Source organism: Microcebus murinus, chromosome 15 (assembly GCF_040939455.1).
Source record: "Microcebus murinus isolate Inina chromosome 15, M.murinus_Inina_mat1.0, whole genome shotgun sequence".
Taxonomy (NCBI): domain Eukaryota; kingdom Metazoa; phylum Chordata; class Mammalia; order Primates; family Cheirogaleidae; genus Microcebus; species Microcebus murinus.
In genome coordinates, this window is record NC_134118.1 from 33,329,856 (window position 1) to 33,350,708 (window position 20,853).

At 34.2% G+C, this 20,853-nt stretch overlaps 1 protein-coding gene across 1 annotated transcript in view; it reads left to right on the forward strand.

Annotated features, from left to right (window-relative positions):
- PDGFC (platelet derived growth factor C) overlaps positions 1 to 20,853 on the forward strand; it is a 221,926-nt gene that overhangs the window by 148,560 nt on the left and 52,513 nt on the right. The window contains exon 3 of the mRNA XM_012783616.3: positions 19,254 to 19,434. Within this exon, the coding sequence (XP_012639070.1) occupies positions 19,254 to 19,434 (181 nt within the window). The remainder of the gene's footprint in view (positions 1 to 19,253; positions 19,435 to 20,853) is intronic.

Below are 20,853 nucleotides of genomic sequence, written 5' to 3' on the forward strand. Positions count from 1 at the left end.
CTGTTTTACCATTATATTCTTAAAATACAATAAAATTAGGGGATTGGGTTCCAAATGAAGATTGAAGTCCCTTCCAACACTAAAAGATCTGGGTTTCTCTGGAATATCCACAAATATACCAGGACATTAACATTGTTTTTGAATTCCTCCAAGCAGATAATATTTTAGAAAACTTCTTTGGAAATATTAAAGTTTAAGGTGATAGCACTCAGATTTCTTAAACTGTTGACTCATATATGATCTTTTGGATCCATTTGCAATTTGCCGTTAAGTGGTAAATGCTTAAAGTGCTCATAAACTCCATATTGTAATCAGTTCAATAAAAGCAATTTTCTCGAAGTACCACTTTTGTTAACATTCCTGTCCCACCCATTCTTTCATCATCTCACAACTCTTCTAAGTGAGTGATATAACATTTTACCTAGTCCCATTCCTTTTTAACTATTTTTGAGCTTTGAGAATCTTTTTCCTTTCAATTAAGTTTAATATGACAAAAATTTCACAGTTTACAAAATCTCTCGAGGTGCTTTGTTGTTTGTTTTTTTTTTTTGTCATTTTCAAACTCAACCATATGACTTGAGACCATGAAAAATTCCTAATTGCAATGGAACCAAGAATTCTTTCCATTCAACATGCTGCTGATAGTTATGAAGTAATAAAGGACTTATCTATCATCCATAACACATTTTGAAGCTTCAGTGCCCAAAGATTTCCCCCCTACCCTAAAATTATTCCTTTTAGCTGTTTCAAGCACTTGGAAAATGTTTGAATAAATTTTCAAATCTCAAGTAAGTTTTACTCCCTGTCTGCTGAGAGATGCAGATCGTTTTCCCATATGGCAGCTGATTTAACCCCCTACTCCTTTCTCACCAGAAACCCTACACACTGACTTCAAAAACACCATCTACTTCTTGACCTTTCTATCTGTAGCTCTCCATCTCAGTCTGTCAGTTTGAATAAGCAAGCTAGTTCATGATATCAAAATATTTGTGTAAATGGAACCAGTCATAATTTATTGCTTCTAAAATTATTTCATGGGATTGTGGTAGGCACTGTTTTTGCTGAGGCATTGAGGTTAATCTCAGTGGAAATGAGGCCTGCAGTGTATGCTTTCCTAGCGTATTTTGAGGAAAAAAACCCTCTAATCACAGTTTACCCACTATTTATCTGCCTTAAGAACGTTAAAAAAAAAAAAATGATGACAATAGCTTGACATCCTGCTGCAAATTCTGACACTCCTCTTTTAAGCTTAGTGAAATTCAGATACTTGTTCACATATCTCGAGATCTGTAACTGGAGGAATTTCCCAAGAGATAAAAAGGAAGGCTCAAAAATGTATTCCAAGTTTTCTGTGTAGCATAGAAAGAAAGTAATCAAAAAAAGAAAATGAGAAGGTTAGAAAGGAAGAAGGGAAGGAATGAGGGAGGAAGAAGGAAAGGAGGGGAAAAGATGACCTCTGAATGTCACAGGCTATTTGCAGACAGCATTCGTTCAGGGATGCTCTCAACTTATTGTGAGCCTGGGTAGACCAACCCAAGCAAACAGGTGCCATGTAATAAATGCTGCCATTTATCGACTGCCTACTATTTGCTAAGCCCTGAACTAGATTGGTTATCCATGGCAACTCTAATCTTTCAGGAGTCCTTCAAGGTGGTAGGTATTATTATTTCCTATTTTGCAAGGTTACATGTCAGCTGAAAAAGGATATAAAAATGGTTCAAGTTTAAAGACCTAGTAAATGGTAGAGATGGTATTCATACCTTTGCTCTAAGGTATAGTATTATATAAGAATAGAATTACCACTGTCTCTTTTAGCTGATACATTATTTGCTAGGCAAAACAAAACAGAACAAAAAAAATTAGTTTTTCCTGTTCATCACCTAAATAAAAATAACCTTGTTCAAGAGTGTAAATCATTAAGTAATATAAACACATGAACAGTTTACTCCTTATTTGATAATTTGAGACAGTAAAGTAGACACTGATTTACAGCATATACCTTCATCCCAAAACTGTTTGCTAAAAGGGACTTGTGATCCTCAAATCTTTTTAAATTGGTGCAAAGAAGGTTTAATTATGCTCTGGTTCAGTGTGCTGCGTTAGGTTATGTAAGAATTTACTTTCCCATAATCAGAGACTTAGTATGTGTTTATTGAACATCCACTCTGCATAAAGAAGCCTGAGTTGCTGAGTAGAAGTATTAACATAATCCTTGCCTCAGGGAACATCTTACCTAGCCAGAGATACCTGTGCTTGTGAAACAAGAAAAGAAACAAAATCCTGTGGAATGAAATGCTATGTCATGAAGAACATACTTGCAAAAACATAGGAGTCTGAACAGAAATGCGCAGCCTTGAGGTCGTTAGGAGGCTGGCTGCTAAGAAATTTCAAAGCTTGGTCTCTGGCTTCGTTAATTCACCACTAGAATGTGGCCTTTACCTGAGATGACTCGAAATCTGATTTGCACAGCACGTTGAACACTGATCAGTTTCTCAATTACAGGTTCATTGTAACCAAACTCTTAAATTACCAACCTACAAACCAGAATTGAATTTAAATGAAAAATAGAGTCCCTCGGTATACTCTGCGGATTTGTTGCTCGACCGACTGCGTGTAGCCAAGTCCACAGTGGGCCCTAGCAATGCTGCTTACAAGAGACGTTTGCCCTCTTTATAGGAGGGTGGGTTTTGTATCCTGGAATACCACTTTTTCCATCTGCGATTTGTCTGAAAAAAATCCACATATAAGTGGACCATGCAATTCAAACCCGTGTTGATCAAGAGTCAACTGTATACTATTAAAAGTCCTGATTTAATAGAGAAGAAAATAAATAGCTATTGATGATTTTGTAGGTGGTGTATGTGGCTTGTGTACCAGTCTGTGTTTTAAGAAAGTGCCGTAATAAAATAAGGCTTGTTTTTAAGCGACCTAAGCCTTGAGGTGGTGTGGAGAAGTGGTGTGTGGCGGGAAGGGTAGAAAGAGTGTGGGGTATGGATGCCTTATGGGAGGCAATTGGAATAATCCTTAGTATTAAGTTAATGAGGGCCAAGCATAATGGAATTTCAGTATAAAGAGATTGAATAAACAAAAATATTTTTAAATGGACAAAAATATTCGAAGTTACAATTTATAGGATGGGCTATAAGTGATAAAAGAGAAGGATTAGTTATACCACTTTAGAATTCATTAATCCCCTGTTAAGAAAGGAGGTGAGAAGAGTTAGAAAAACTCCTCTTCAGTTCCTCTTATTACTACCTTGAGAAGGTAAACTATTTAGTGAAAGAGAATAATTCATAATAAACATAAAGTTTGAGTTTATTTGAGAATATGTGATTAATACTGATTTTCCATTCCTTTATTCAGTACAGTAACCACTGCTGAGGATGAGATATATAAGTGTGTGTCCTCAGTCAGCTGAGTTTCCAGTGGGGTCTGATAACGTGTGTAGTTGGAGATAAGTCTGAAAAGAAACAGTGTGATACCTAGACCATAGAACTAAAACACAGCAAGTTGCATAACCTGTATTAAGCTAGTATACCAAATGTATACAGCAAATTGAAGTGGTCTCCTTGGGAACCATAAGCACGTGAGAGAATGAAAGATAATTAACATTATCATGAATTTCTAAAAATTATGTCTAGTTTATTACTCTGGATAAATTCTAGTGTCCTTGTTTTTAAAAAGCCACTTGTAATTATTTTTGAGAAAATTAGTCATGCTTGTATTTAATATGAATAGCCAGAATTAGAGAAAAAAGAAAAGGAGTATAAATATTGGTTATGTAGAGATAGTTCAACACCACGTGAGGAATCAAGACTATCGGTTGTCTGCTTTGTCTACCTATATTTGTATATAAATATGTATGTTATCATTTTATGTATGCATGAATTCACTCCTCCATTTATCCACGCATCACTCGACTTTTGTTTAGTTCCTGCTATGTTTGGACCGAATACCATGCCAAATATTGAGGATACAAAGATTATTAGATGGGACTCTGGCCTCCATAAAGCATTGAGTAGTAAGGGGACCAGTATGCAAAATACATAAGTCAAAATAGTAATAGGTGTGGTAGGGGCAGTGCTGCAAAGAAGTTGCAACTTCTGCCTGTAGGACACACAGTTGGCGTCTCTAAGGAGATCATATTTAGCTGAAATCTGAAGGAGAAGTGAAAGTATCAAGTGAACTCATGAAAGTAATTTTATTGGTAATAAGAGATTTAATCAATCAGTGTTTTAAATATTGAGCATGAAATCCTTTATTTTAAAGAATTGCATACTCAATGTTTTAAAAGTTACCATTAGCCAGTTGCTAAGTATATCCAATGAAATGTATCACTGTATGTGCTTGGAACCCATTAGTCATAACTTGGTGATATAAAGTACGTTCTTGACCTATGACAGGACTGTTATTGCTGGAGTTGCTGTACCAAAAATGTGATCACATTTGCCATCTGGTGAAATTTGCTGTCTCGCCCAGGTTGAGGTTCACAAATGACTAAAGCCCTGAGTAGCCCACAATTACTCAGTTGCCCAAAGGCCCACAAGTAGAATGGAAAGTTGCCTGTGTTTCATCAGATCCCAGAACTGAAATTTATGGTTAGGGCAGAGAGAGGATGCACATTACTCTATCTTTTATTCTCCTTTGTTGTTTGAAATACTTCAATTCTCATATCTACCAAACAGAATGTTTCAGTGTTCATGCCAGAGGGTCACATGGTTGATAGGGTCTGGAGACATGAAGATAAAAAAAAAAAAATGCATTTCTTGCCTTCAAGGAGCTTATGTTCTAAGTTCATTTTCAGAATTGTCTTTGCTGTATATTTTAGGACACTTATGTATATTTTTTATACTTAATCTCTAGTTTAAATGGAAATATAAATAGTTTAGTAATTGAAATCAGAATGTAAATTGGTACATATGGCCAATGGTTGGATCTCAGTTTTGCCTATCCCTATGATAATTACCACAGTATTTCAGATAAGTTGCTGAACTAATGGGGCCTAATTTCCGTTAAATATTTGGTTTTATTAAATTGCCAAAGGTAATATGAATGGGAGGGTTCTCACACTGCCAAATGTTTGGGAACTTGTACTTAATTTTTATTATTTTTTTTATCTATCAGATTAATACATTCATAAATGAAATGCATGATTGATTCTTGGTATTTGCAGAGAGGGAAATTGAACCTCATTGGAATATGCGGGTAGGTAAAAACTTCCGAATACATGAATAGAAGTCGAGATAATAATAGCTTTCATTTAAAATCTACCTATACCTCTTCTGTCAAGGGGAGAGAAATCTAAGAGAAAACATCTGGAACAAAAGAGGAAATGAAGTGAGTGGTATATTTGAAACTGTTAAAAACTGTCAAATTTTCTGGTAACACAGGAACCTATTAAAGGGTATGGTGGGAACCCTGGATATTAAAGCACCTTGAAGGGGCAGTTTGAACAGGATAAGGAAAGAAAGAAATGGAGAACAAGACGAAAATTTTAAAAGTGAGAAGAGGAAAATAAAATAAACCTACGGCCAAAAAAATCTCTGCCTAAGGATATTGCCCAGGAAGGTGGATTGAGCCAAGTGGGCACTAAGCCTAGTATTTCTTATTTCCCTTTCCATGCTTCGAAATATGAAGTAATCGCCTTAGCAGGACTTAAGACAGTGATCGAATCGCCTAACAATCTGAACTGTTTCCCTTTAAATAAAGATTTTTGCTTTGTTTTGTTTCTTGAGAAAAGACAGTCTTTTTTTTTTTTTAATTCCTAATTCAATAATCAGTTTCTGTGGAAAATATAATCCCATAGATCCTATAAATCCTTTGTCATTGGAAAGAAAAGTAAATAACCATCCTAAAAAAAAAGTATGAGTCAGAAAGGGTATTTTTGTTGTTGGTTTTTTTTTGTATTTTAACATGTGTGAGTAGGATGAGTTGTTCCTCTAATTTCTCAAATTCTGAATTTCCCACTAAGGAGGTTAAATTATTTTTCTTTTGTCAAGATTTGACATCTCAGAAAATGTTATGAATGTCTATACTTCACCAAATTTCCATTAACGAGTTTATTTTAGTCTCCATAGAATCTCATTCTCCAGTGAAGATTGATTATCTTAAAATTGCTAAGTAAACTTTATTTAAAAAAAAATTTTTATGCCAGCTTTACCTGAGTCTGCCTCTAGAGTCTGCATATTTTTATGTTGTTTAAAGTATTCTGAGAGTTTAATTCCATAGATTGATGATGAACATTCTTAAAGCAGATACAGGCTTACATGGGAGGTAATATGAAAGTGAAAGTGATGGGAGTAGAATTTTTCCTGTTCTACCTGTATACTAAAAATCTATGCCTTAATTCATACACATATATGTATATATATGTGTGTATATATGTACCTCTTGTATATACACTGACTTGTATACATATATTTTTATAATGATCACTAAAGAAAATGTAGGAAAAACAGTCATAATCCTATTAGTTGTTTGAACATTCTTATTTAAATTAGACAGCAGTGTCTATTTTTTTAGAAAAGTCTAATAGAGTTTTCATTGGATAATAAAAACTTCTTCCATTTATTAAGCATGATCTTTACGCCAGATCCCATTCTACCATTACTTCTTAGAACTGCTGATTTACATTATATCTGCTAAGGGGTAAGATAAATCTTTAAGGACCTCATAATACACTGGCATTTATAAAGTTGTTTTCCATGGATATTACATGTAGAAAATTATGATATTTGGTGATAACAGTGCTATATAGACCTTGGAAAATAATGAAATTTTCTGAAAAATGTAGTAGTTGGTATGTGTATATGTGGGTATGTGTGGATGTATGTGGATATTATGTAAGTATGTAGTCTAAGTTGCATTTTTTTTTTTCCGAGACAGGATTTTGCTCTGCCTCCCAGGCTAGCTAGAGTGTAGTGGTGTCATCATCTCTAACTTCTGGGCTCGTGCGATCCTCTTACCTCAGCCTCCCAAGTAGCTTGGACTACAGGCATGCATCACCACACCCAGCTAATTTTTCTACTTTTTATAGAGACAGGGTCTCACTCTTACTCAGGCTGGTCTTGAACTCCTGACCTTAGAGGATCTTCCCACCTTATCCTCCCAAAGTGCTAGGATTACAGGCATGAACCACTGTGCCCAGCCTAGCTGCTTATTTTTTTTGACTTAACTACACAAATCTAAGGAAGTGGGACCTGGTTCTTAAATCAGAAAAAAAAGCTAAGATTTTAAAAAATGATCTTCTACACCATTGAATTCAATTTTTCATTTAGCCGAAGAAGAACCTGAAGCCTAGAGCCATTTTATATTTAACACCTATTTCTTTAAAATAATCAGTCATCAATCACTATTCAAGTACTCATGTTTGCATATGTCAAAGTATAAATGTATAAATCTGTTCTTACTAAAGTCAAATTTTGGCTAATGACTTATGCTGGAAGAGCTGTAATTTTTTCAAACCCCACAGAGTATTTTTTCAGATGCATTTATGAGAAATCATTTCATTTAGAAACAGATACTAAATAAGTATAAATGCTGAAAATATATACTGAGAGGTTTTTTTTTCTTTTCTTTCTGGTTTTTTTTCTTTTTTTTTAGTGGTTATATTCAGGAACCATACCTGAAATTCTCTAATATTCTAAAAGGATATTTTGATTTCACTTTGGTGTCTAAAACAAACTCATTTAATAATCTTCACAGACATCACCAAATGGTAAATTTGTGTATCTTGAGCCTTTTAAAATGCCTTATGTTGCTGATCAGCTATTTAAATGTTTTCTTTTGAAATCAGGCCACAATAAGGCTTTGATAAGCATAACATGAATGCTGTCCAAATTTTATATTATGCTACTTAAATATTTCTCTCAGCTTTATATAAATTCCTTGCCTTTTACTAATGTAGCAACCTCTGTGGTGTAGATGAAGAACAAAAGAACCCAACCGGTAGTAAATCCTTTAAAGATTTCTTGATTAATGATGAAAATTTGATTCATCTTCATCTTAAACGGAAAATAATTTCCTTTACAGTCACTAAAAAATTGTTTGATGAGCTGAAAAAAATCATACTTACATGAGGCTGGCCTTTTATAGACATGTTTAGGAGCAATGGAATTCAGCTATTCAAAGAACATGGTTTGGTTAGTAGGATGACAGTGTACAGAAGGAGCAGCCTGTAAGGTGTTTTCCAGCAGGTGTGGGTTTCCTATGGTTGGAACGGTCTTGATGTTGGGCAGGTGAGAGAGAATATTCATACACTTCCTCCTTATCTTAAATTTTTATGCCATTTATGCCTTGATGTGTACATCCCATCTCAATATTCCTAGACATCCTAAACTCAGAAGTTGGCATGCACTTGAGGGAGGGCCTATCCTTTCCCTATATCTGCCTACCTCTACTGGAACACTGTCCTTTCATTCATACCCTGTGTGTTGAAAGTAGAAGGGGGAACAACGAGATCATAATCCATGAGAGACCAGTTTTGCCTTAATCTAGATAGAATGTTAATTCTTATTTCTAAAATTAAGTTTCTCAGATTTCTCTGAATAATGCAATGACTCTGTTATTGGCATGTGGAATAAAGGTATTTTGTCTATCATTTATAGGAACTGTTATTTAATTATAACCCCTTTAATAGTGACTCATTCTATGCATTTTATAAACAGCCACACACCACAAAGTATCACACCAGGCAGACCTAAATGTTAATGAGATTTTTTAAAATATACAACAAAATTATAAGATAGACTATAATGAAGAGTACAGCGAGTGACTCTTAGAATAGAGAGCAATATGAATACTGTGCCTTGTCTTGGGAACAGTCTCTCAGTTGACATAGTAATACTGCCTGCCTAAACCTTGGCATTATTTCAGTAATAGTACAATTATATGAGGTGATGTTCCTGTAAATGTGCATGCCTGCACCCAGATAGTAGCTCATTGAGGATAGGTAATCATAGATTTCAAGAACTGATCAAGCATAGGAAAGAAATGCTGAACAGGTAAGTCAGTGTTTTTCATACATTAATACATTGAATCCCATTACACTGATATTGTGCCTATTTTACGTCTTACAAAATGCAGACACAAAAATTAAGTGGTCGATATTTTTGGAATCTATTTATGAATCTTTCTACTGCAATGAAAGGAGTAAGTGTTAATAACACACACATATTTACGTGTGCATATACAGAAAGACACACACACACACACAAACACATTGTTCTAGGCAGGTTAGATTCAGGAGAGCTGACAGCTGTTCCCACAAGTAATAAGGCCAAAGGGGCTTGTTCTCAGGTCTGTCTTGAGTCAAAAGTAATGGTCTTTGCTCACTATGCAGATCTATAGATCACCAAAACCTATTCCTCCAGTCTAACTGAAACTTTGTACCTTTGATCCACATATTCCCCTTTCCTACCCACCACCCCTACCCCCAGCCTCTGGTATCTCCTTTTCTTTTTTAATTTCAGAATATTAGGGAGGTACAGACATTTTGGTTACATGAATTGCTTTTGTACAGATTGAGTCAAAGTTATAAATGTGTCCATCACCCAGATAGTATGCACTGTACCCATTAGGTGTGAATTCACCCATTCCCTCCTCCCTCCTCCCAGCTAGTTGAATTTTACTACCACATGTACACATGTGTGTTGATCTATTAGTTCCAATTTAGTAGTAAGTACTTGTCATTTTTGTTCTTCCATTCTTGGGCTACTTCACTTAAAAGGATGGTCTCCAGTTCCATCCAGATAGTTTGTAAAAGCTAGAAGCTTTGGAATTGTTTTTGACTCCTGTCATTCTCTCATATTCCACACCAATTTCTGTCAGATGTACCTTAAAAATATATATAGCATGTAACCACTCCTTAGGGTATGCCCCACCTTCCATACCATGGGCCAGGCCATCTCATGCCACACATGAGTTATTGCCAAGCCCTTCTAGCCTCTTTGCTTACCCAGCCACATCTGTTTTCCAGGGAGTCTATTACCAACTAAGAATCATTTGTCTCCTCTATTTCTATTGCAACTTCTTTTCTTTCTTCTATTACTAAATCAGCTACAATCTCTCCCCCCCAAATGTTGAAACATAGCAGTGAGAGTAGCCATCCGTAGTTTTGTTCTAAGTTTAATGAGAATGACTTTAATTTTATTTACTATAACATAATGTTGCAGTTAGTTTTTGTTAAATAACTTTTTACCTTGATCTGCAAGTTTTACGCTCTTCACAGTTTTTATCTAAGTAGTTGCATTTATTATATAGTTTCAGCATTTATTAGTATGATCATATAGTTTTCCTCCTTTTAAAATTCTTAAGAGTCATTCTTATTCTCTTACTCATATTCATGAACTAAACCCATATTTGGTCATAAAGTATTACAGGCATACCTCAAAGATATTGCTGGTTAGGTTCCAGACCACTGCAGAAAGAATCATATGAATTTTTTGGTTTCCCAGTACACATAAAACTTATGTTTACACTATACTGTGGTCTATTCAGTGTGAAATAGCATTATATCTAAAAATTTACATACCTTAATTAAAAACACGTTATTGCTAAAAATGGTAATGATTATCACAAGCCTTCAGGGAGTCTAACTCTTCTTACTGGTGGAAAGTCTTGCCTCGATGTTGATGATTGCTAACTGATCAAGGTGGTGATTGCCAAAGATTGAAGTGGCTGTGGCAATTTCTTAAGACAACAGTGAAGTTTGCTGCATTGGTTAATTCTTCCTTTCACAAGAGATTTCTCTGTAGCATGCAATACTGTTTAACAGCATATTATTCATGGTACAACTTCTTTCAAAATCGTAATTAGTCATCTGAGACCCTATTGCTGCTTTATTAACTAAGTTTTTATGTGATATTCTAAATCCTCTGTTGTCATTTCAACAGTGTTCACAGCATCTTCACCAGGGGTGGATTCCATCTCAAGAAACTACTTTCTTTGCTCTCCCACAAGGAGCAACTCCTTATTCATTCAAGTTACATCGTGAGATTGCAGCAATCAGTCATATCTTCAGGCTCCACTTCTGATTCTAGTTCTCTTGCTGTTTCTACCACATCTGTAGTTACTTCCTCCACTGAAGTTTTGAATCTCTCAAACCTGGAATCTGGTTCTTCTAAACTCTTATTTATGTTGGTATGTTGACCTCCTCCAGCGAATCATGAATGTACTTAATGACATCTATCAGGGTGAATCCTTTCGAGAAGGTTTTCAATGTATTTGGCCCAGATCCATCAGAGGAATTACTATGTGTGGCAGCTATTGCCTTCTAAACTTATTTTTTAAATAATAAGACTTAAAAGTTAAATCAAGGAGGTCCCGGGCTACAGAGTGGATGCTGTGTATCAGGCATGAAAACAACGTTAATCTCCTTGTACATAAATCTTCATTAGATCTCTTGGATGACCGGGTACATTGTCAATGAGCAGTAATATTTTGAAAGGAATCTTTTTCTCCAAGCAGTAGGTCTCAACAGTGGGAAGAAAATATTCAGTAAACCATGATGTAAACAGATGTGCTGTGGGCTTCCTTGTTCCACTTGCAGAGGATAGGCAGAATAGATTTAGCATAAAACTTTTTAAAGCCCTAGAATTTTTAGAATGGTAAGTGAGCATTGGTTTCAACTTAGTCACCAGTTCCATTAGCCTTAATAAGAGACTCAGCCTATCCTTTGAAGTTTTAAAGCCAGGCATTGACCTCTGCTTTTTAGCTATGAAAATCTTTCAGCCTACCTTCCTCACCAAACTTAATCATTTCTAGCTTTTCATTTAAAGTGAGAGACGTGCAACTCTTCCTTTCACTTGAACACTTAGAAGCCATTGTAGAGTTATCAGTTGGCCTAATTTCAATATTCTGTGTCTCAGGGAATAAGGAGGCTTGAGGAGAAGAAGAGAGACAGAGGAATTCCAGGTCTGTGAAGCAGTCAGAACAGGCACCGTATTTATTGATTAAGTTTGCCATCTCTTTGGGTGCTGTTTATGGTGCCCAAAATAATTACAGTAGTAACATCTAAGATTGCTGATCACAGATCACCCTAACAGATACAATAATACTGAAAAAGTTTGAAATATTGCAAGAGTCATCAGAATGTGACTGACACACACACACACACACACACACACACACACGTGGTTAGAAAATGACCCCAATAGACTTACTGGACTTCAATATGTAAAAAATACAATATCTGTGAAGCGCAGTCAAGCAGAGTGCAGTAAAGCAAAGTATGCCTGCATATCTTTTAATCCACCAATGAATGATATTTTATTAAATTTTACTTGGGAATTTTTTGCATTTCTTTCTATTTATTAATGAAATTAGTCTTCATTTTAATATTTAGCATTGTCATTTCAGAGAACTTTGTTATAAGATTTAGGCTAGCTTTTTTTTAATTGGGAGGATATCTGCCATCTTCAATTATTTTCCAACTTAATATTTGTATAAAGTTCTTTTGGAGTTAAGTAGAATTCTCCTATAAAATCCCATGCCATTGCATCATTTTATTGATAAATGTTTGACAGTCTCTTCAGTTTCTTTTAGTTATTAGTCTTTTAACTTTTTCTGCTTTTTCAGTAAATATTGATAGTTTACAGTTTGTCTAGTTTTTCAGGTTTAATTAGCATAAAGTTACATAAAACCTACTTAGTAACTTTAAATATGTTCTTATCTGTGATTATATATATCTTCTTCCTCATTGATAACTTTGGAAATTCTTGATTCATTCGCTCATTCTCTCTCTCTTTCTCCCTCTCCTCCCCTCCACCTCTCCCTCTGCTTTTCTCCCTCCCTCTCCTTTTTATGAACCAGCTTTTGGTTTTAATTTTGAATTTTAATTTAGCTTTGATTGTATCTCTTATACCTCTTATCATCATTAGTTTTCATCATATATTTTCTTTTGACTTGCTTAATTTTTCTAGCTTTGTAAGCTGAACTCATGGCTTATATATTTGGAGTATTTTTATTTAGTAATAAGATAATTTTAAACTGTTAGTTTCCCACCATGTAGAATTTTAACCATCTCTCACTGGTAGAACTCTCATGTTTGTATGAGAATGACTGCATCATGTATTGTTAAGTCTTGTGAAGTATGCTTATTGGTTTGACTTACATACTTCCCACATAGGTTTAAAACTCTCCATAAAGAATTTAGAGTGACTGTTAATAAATATTACCAAATTAATTAAAATAAATATCTATAAAATGTATATGCCCAAATTACCAAGCTGACTTATCAGTTTTATTTGTAATGGCCATAATATTTCTTTAGCCATTGAACAAGTCCATTTGGCCAATTTGAATAAAGTTACACAAATTCTCTGCAGTTAGGCTCAGAATGAAGCAAATGTAGTTATATAGGCATTTTTAAAATAGAGTAAACAGTATTCCTTAACATGTAAAAGCATGGCCTCTAGAATTTGACTGCTATAATTGAAGCCTTTGCTTTATATTTAGTCACTGGGTGACCTTGACCAAATTACTTAGCTTTTCTACATTTTGTAACCTATAAAATGGGCACAGTAAATAACAGTGTTAACTTTTTATGATTGTTCTGAAGATTAAATGAGTTAATGTATAAAAAGCACCTAAAGCAAAACACAGTGCCTGCCACATAGGAGTCACTTAATAAATGTAATTTTTATTATTTAAAATTGATATTCAATATAAATTAAAACACAGGTAAATATTTCGGTATCCAAATAGTACTCTAAATCTTTTCTTTCTGTGTATCAATTGCATTTTGCTCAAAGTATAAGCCAATAAGCACTGTGGAATAATTGTCATATTTTAATTTTATTACCTTTCCCAACAAGCTCAGACTCTAGTTGACACTTGCAGAGCTGGGCCTCTTTAAAATACACATTCATTTGTTGGCAGGGTTTCACACCACCGTCAAGTTTGAGAATTCATGGGGTAGATTTAATTGACAGGGTTTTAGTCAGTATGAACTAGAAACTGCCTGTTTTGCAGAGTTGGTTTATTTTTGTTGAAAGAAGTTGGGTGTCTGACAATTATGTTTACCAGTGAATTTATTTCTTCAGCCTACTCCTTACAGTTCTTAGGAGTAAGAAAGAAGTCCTCCTGTCCTCACAGTTTTTAAATTCTCACATGAGAATGAAAATTTTGTCTACAACACCAGACTTGTTTGTTAAACATAAAGGAACATAAATCCTCCGTGGGTCCCCAGGGGTATGTTGGAGAAAGGGAGTGATCATTATAAACCACTTAGTGCTGTGTGCTCTGTATCATGTTGCCATGAGAAAGTGATGTTCGATTGCCTCGTAAAATAGGCTTAGTAAATCCTTTAAATACTGATGTGGGCAATTGTGCATGTTGGAAATTAATACGTAAGAGCATATTGTAAGGATTACTGTGTCTCCAGAGCAGTCACCCAGGCATGCATAGATTTTTTAATTTGAGGATGATTGTGTTTTGTAATTTCACTTTTATGTGTCAATATTGCTTAGTTTTATGATCTCCCTTTCATTGGGCTATGGCCTACAGATATGTTTTTCATCATTGTTTTCTCTCTTCTTTTCCTTTTGATGTTTGAGCTGTGTTAAAGTATATCAATCCATCAGCTTCTGCTATGAATCCTATATTATGCAAATGGCATTCTGTTGGGAAAAAGAAGAATCTTAAATTATTAGGGAAGATGACCAGATTGAATGCATTGTTATCTACATTCTCAAACAAGTTGAAAGGAAATATAGAATCAAGTGATTATACATATAAATTTATACACACATATATGTATAAATAAAGTGACACTAATACATACATATGTGTGTGTGTATATATATATATAAAAATAATATATATTTTTTTATTTTTGCTATTTGAAGGTGAGATATCAACAATGAGACCTGGGCATACTTTACAGATGGATCCAATTTGAATATTATTTAAGTAAAAAAAAATGCTATTTGTATAAGCATATCTTTTAGCTAATGGGATTTACTATTTTGATTAAGAAGAAAAACTAAGCTTTAGTAAATAATGGTTTCACTAATGCTTTTAAATTCCATAGACATGTTAATAATTATTGGGTATGACCATTAAAAATTATAATAATTGGATGAATTTATAATTATATTTAAATATTTATAATTAAATATATATAATTGAATTTAAAATTATAATAATTGGATGAATTTTAGAATTATATTTTTTCATGACACCAGTTCTGAAGAACATCTTGAAATGACTAATTTAGTGTGAAACAATTAGTAGTATATGCTAAGTTCTACTGTTTTATAGGCAAACAGCATGACTTTTTTAGATGTTCATTTTATTTAACCTTCATGCAATGCAAGCCTATAGATTTTTTAAGCATTGTGATAAATGTGTGCACCAGACTTGCATGAGCATGTAAGAATGAATTGCCAGCTGTCTAGCTTCAAATTAAGAAAAATTTATAAAAATTTAAGTTTACTTTATAAATGGTATAAAATTCAGTGGGATATCTTCATGAAATAAGTAATAATGCACTCATCACTCTTCTCCTATTTACAGGACATTGATTTTTATATTAAGATGAAAATTAGATAAGTTCAAAGTTAAGACTTATCTGTTCCTTAATGAACTCAATATTTATAATCCATGTATTTCTGTGTGTGGTTAAAAATCATTTTTAAATACCTTTAAAGAAGTTGCAGATCAGATAAACACACAATGGAATTTCTTTTTCAACAGAAATTTAAAAATAATGTATAGTGAAATAGCTATGTGAGTTGTTCATTTTAACCTTCCTGAATAGGATATTCTTTTTTCCTAGAATACTGTTATATTAGAAATATGTTATATAGTTGTTTTGAATATAGTTTCAAGAAAAATTTTAACTGCCTAAGCAGTTTATTGAAAATGACTTCATAATGGCCAAATCCAATGGACGCTTTTTGGATCCTTCTTTGGTGCTTGGCACTATGGACCTCTTCTGCTTCTGGTGGAAATTCTCCCTTCCCTCTTACCTTAGCTTCTGTACTGCTACTCACAATGGCTTTCCTATTGTTTCTCTGACTGCCACTTCTCAGGATACTTTTGTTGAAGGATCTTTTCTTTTGACCCACGCTTGAAATGTTATTGTTTCCTTGCATTCCTCGAATATGGGATGATTCTATGTCTATCTTACTCCCCTTGATAAAACCTCTCAGAGCTCTGCTTCCTAAGCACCAGGGTGGCAAACTCAGATGCCTTCAGGAGCAGATAATGTAAATAAATGAAGAGATCTGGGTATTTTTAAAAAGCATAGAATTTGGACGGGGATTTTTTAAAAGCAAGAAAGAACATACCTCATCTAAAGCTGTTTCCACTTTGCTCCAGCCTCAGTTAGTATGAAGATCAAGTGTTCATTCCTTCATTCACCAAATACTAATACAGGATTTACTATGTGCCTGGGATGTTTGTGCTAAACATAAGACAATAAATTAAACAAAGATACCTTCTCTCCTGGAGCTGCCACCAATTCTGGAGATGAGCCCTCATGAAGTCACACGAAAGCTAATGATGTTTAGTATTGACAGATCTTCCAATTTATTTTAAGCCATAAACTCAGGTTTTCTGTGACATTTCATTTTTTTAAATGTTGACTTCAATTTTTTCAAGAGACATAGGGCCGCTTAAAAATGTTTCCACCTGTTTGCAACGTTGGCCTACAAAATAATATTCTAATGTCTTACTCTGAAATACCAAGACCCTCTCACCTACATCTGTTTTTCCCACCTTGATCTCCATCTACTTTTTTGTTTTCCATCCTTTATTCACAGTCAACCATGCCTAGCCCCTTTGTCAGTCTGTTACATCATACATAGTATACTTCCTGCCAGAATGCAATTCCTTTTTCCTCCCCTTTCACCCTTGGTCAGTCAGTATTCGGGACAGCCCTAATGTTAAGTCCTCTGTAAGCCAACTTTTATCTCACTGTACAGAATTACTTACTTTTCCAGTATTCCACAGTATTTCTTGCATACTCTCATTAGAGCACTTACCAGAGTATTTTGTGTACCCAGAACCCAAAGAAGCTGTAGTAGTTTCATATTTGTATCGTGAGACTCTAGCCCAGCAGTTAGCTCAAGTCAGTGCTTCATAAATACTTGTAGAAGGAGTGGTGGTAACCCACATCAGATAGGCTTACCTCCCAAGCACAGAACAAACAGATACTCTATGAATAGGAGCTTTGTTTCACATGTAGACAGTCTTGATGTAAAAATTACCATCTGATAAAAATGGTGATTATCAACTTTTGTACCACGTATAGCTGAAATATCTACTGCGGTCTGCTCTACTCCTTCCTCACTCCCCCCCATCCTCCACACACATACACCAAAACTCCTGGCCCGGTTCTACGGGCTGGCTTATACACTTGTAATTTATAACCCTGGACTTGTCATATGATATAGCAAAAATATATCTCCTCTTTGTATTTGGGTTTTCTTACTTACTGTTTTCAAACTCCCAAAGTTATCTTAAAAGGTAGGTGTGTGGGGGTGGGAGGGACACAGGGCAGAGATGGGGACAGACTTTCTTGAATGGCAGCTCTGTGCTGGCAGTGTTTCAGCCATTGCACATGACGTCCTGGATACTAACTTAGAAGGACGATTTCTAAGTATAATTTTTTTCATTATATACTTTGTCCTTTTTCAACAAATTTTTCTCTTCTGTAAATTTAATACTACATAAAGTATATTATGTTTGGTTGTCTGGTAGCCACTGAATTTAGACTGTATTTTTTTAATCTATTAATGGTTTTCAACCATATCAGACTTCCCTTTTAACAGAAGTTATCAATGTCCTGTTTAGTATTCTGAAATGCATGTCATAGAAGCAATCCTCTATTTATGTGTGAAATTGTTTAGAAAATAAATATAATGACCTGCATGTTATTTAAAGCTGAAATAATAGCAAAGTAATTTACATGAAAATAATGTATTTCAATATATAAATAAATAGTAAATACAATACAAAAATAAAAAGAAGTAGTGAGATATTTGCATCTTTTAGGGAGATAGATTGTGAATGTGACAGCTATAAATATAGACTAATATGAATATGTTTAATTATTTTAATTGTGCTATAAATAATATAACTAGTATTTTTGTCTTGGTGACATGTTTCTCCAAAAGACTGGGTAACTCTTAGCAAAGTTCTAAACAAAATATAGAAACTTCCTTCTATTTAATAGTTGAATTTCTTTAAAATTTATCTTAAACTAAAACAATGTAAAACATACGTGTTTCTGCATGAGATAATGGTGGGCTCTAGGCTCTAGTAAATGGTAACAAATTTCACCTGCATGATATGTCCAATGAAATATTTGAAAGGCAGGGGAGACATGAGGCAAATACTCATGTTCAGGACTTTCCACTGTTAAGTATTCCTGGACATTTCAGTAGTACCCTCCCGCCCCTATCATGGAGACAACCTAAAAATGTTTATACAGATTTCTGAAACATTCTCTCCTGGGGCAATACTGCTCTCCATGGGTATCTCTGATCTAAACCTTCCAAACCATAGTTGGCATCTGTTTAAAACAAATAATCATTTATTCCTTATGTTTAGGGTACTATGTGTAGTGAAATGTAAGATAGAAATATGTAAGAACTGGTTTCTTTGTTCAAAAGATTAACAACCTAAGAAGATGGAGCACTTACATACATGTGGTTAATGTTAAAAATTTTCATGTATTTACCCGAAAGAGAAAGATGACAGTGTATCGAGAACACCCAGGAAGGTCTCCCGGAGGCAGCAGACTAGGACTTGGGGCGCGAAGGAAGGGTAGGTGGTGGAGTGGCTGTAGGAAAGAAAGCTGCTCTCACAGGTGAGGAGAGGGAGTGAAGGAGCCCAACCAGGATGAGAGCATCCCTCTCAGAAAGTAAGAGGCAATAACAGTAAGAATTAAGAGAGGAACAAGACTATCATGTCCAAGTGAAAATTAAATTGAATAATTCATGAGTTGAATGTCAAATATGGTTGTTTCTTACAAAATATTTAAGTTTTAAGATGGCTGTTTACTGAGTTTAGAGTTTGTAAACAGCAAAACTAGAGAGCTTTAAATAGAAGACTCATGCTTCTTCAATTGAGAGCTCATTTTTCAGTTTTATCTCTTCTCTGGAATATTTAATTCTATGTACCCAGGTAAATTTAGGATGAACTCATTGCTGTGGTCCACAGATTCATAACATACACAGACATGGGATTTGGAATTGTCAAAATAACAGATAATGACCTTGTGTCTCTTTTCCCTTTGTCCACAGGTATGATTTTGTAGAAGTTGAGGAGCCCAGTGATGGGACTATACTAGGGCGCTGGTGTGGTTCTGGTGCTGTTCCAGGAAGACAGATTTCCAAAGGAAATCAAATCAGGATAAGATTTGTATCTGATGAATATTTCCCTTCTGAACCAGGGTTCTGCATCCACTACAACATTGTCATGCCAGTAAGTACCTCTTTGAGATCTCCTTATTCAATTGAATCAGCTGTCCCCCCCCCAGCTGTTTCTCATGTGTAAACATGAGAATCGGAAAACAAAAAAAACAAAAACATTTTCCTAGCTTGAATATTTTTTCCCCATAAATGTCACTGTATTTATCACAAATAACTTGTGCCCTCGTTGTAGATCATTAGCAATGTTATATACCTTATCCATATAATGGCATAAATTTGTTACTGCATTTATAAGATTATAGTGTATTTCCCACACCCCAACTCACTGACTTGTACGTGTTAATTGGGAAATTATATAGGGGTTTTCTCTTGAGAAAAATAGGAAAATTTACATTATTTATTACTCTTTCATCATTTAGGGATCACTGCCAAAATTTGAATTCTACAATGTTTTTTCTGAGTTAATGTATAGTTTGAACCATATTAAATAAAATATAATTTTATTTTTCAAGCATTTCTGATGACCCTTTCTTACACTGTTTCACATTTTATTAAATGTTACTCTTACTTTAAAGATGTAGATTTTGAAGGTTACAGAGTACTTTGGTATTCTTATTTTCAAATTCATATATAGATTTTGTAATGAATACATTGCAGACCTAGAAAGCCAGCACTATTTGAGATTAATACTGGCTTAACTAAATTCATCTTTGTATTGCATTAAACATCCATGTTCTTATGTCCGTGTCCATGTTCTTATCTTTTACTATTTTTTCCCATTAATGTGGCATCATTCCTTTCTGTGGCATCCACCCATGACTAATTTTTTTTGATGTGTTTATAAATGTGTACTAACATTTTTTATTTTTTATCTTGAAGAAAAGTAAATTTATTAAGTATTCTTTTCAAATCAATATATTAGTAAATGTAGTTATCTCTATTTTCTTACTTATATTAATATTACTCCTGCTTGAATATGGGTAGCCCTTTGTGCCCCCAAAAAAGAGAATTTTTGAAATTCTCACTGGAATTTAAGAAATCTATTTTGTCTAATTATGAGTTGTATTTTAATTATATTGTTCTTATATTATGTGTATTATTACTGTTTCAAACATGTGTATCTGTTTGTTGTATTACAACAAAAATATTGAAAACCCTATTGCTATTTTCATCATATTCTTCATATAACAGTAATTCAGAAGTTCTTGCACAAATATGTCATCTAGTACAAATTTTAAATATGATCAATAATCTTACAATTTTAAAAGCTATAAAAGCTGATATTTTTAATTTTGACAGAAGATTTAGTAAATTAGTAGGCACACTGAGAAAACAATTCTGGTGTGGGTTGCATGTATTACAAGGTATACTTTTATTGGGTATAAAAATGCTGCACACAACAAACCAACAATTCAAGAGGCAAATTAGAAAACATGAAATCAATATTTAACTTTGTATATTATATTCATAT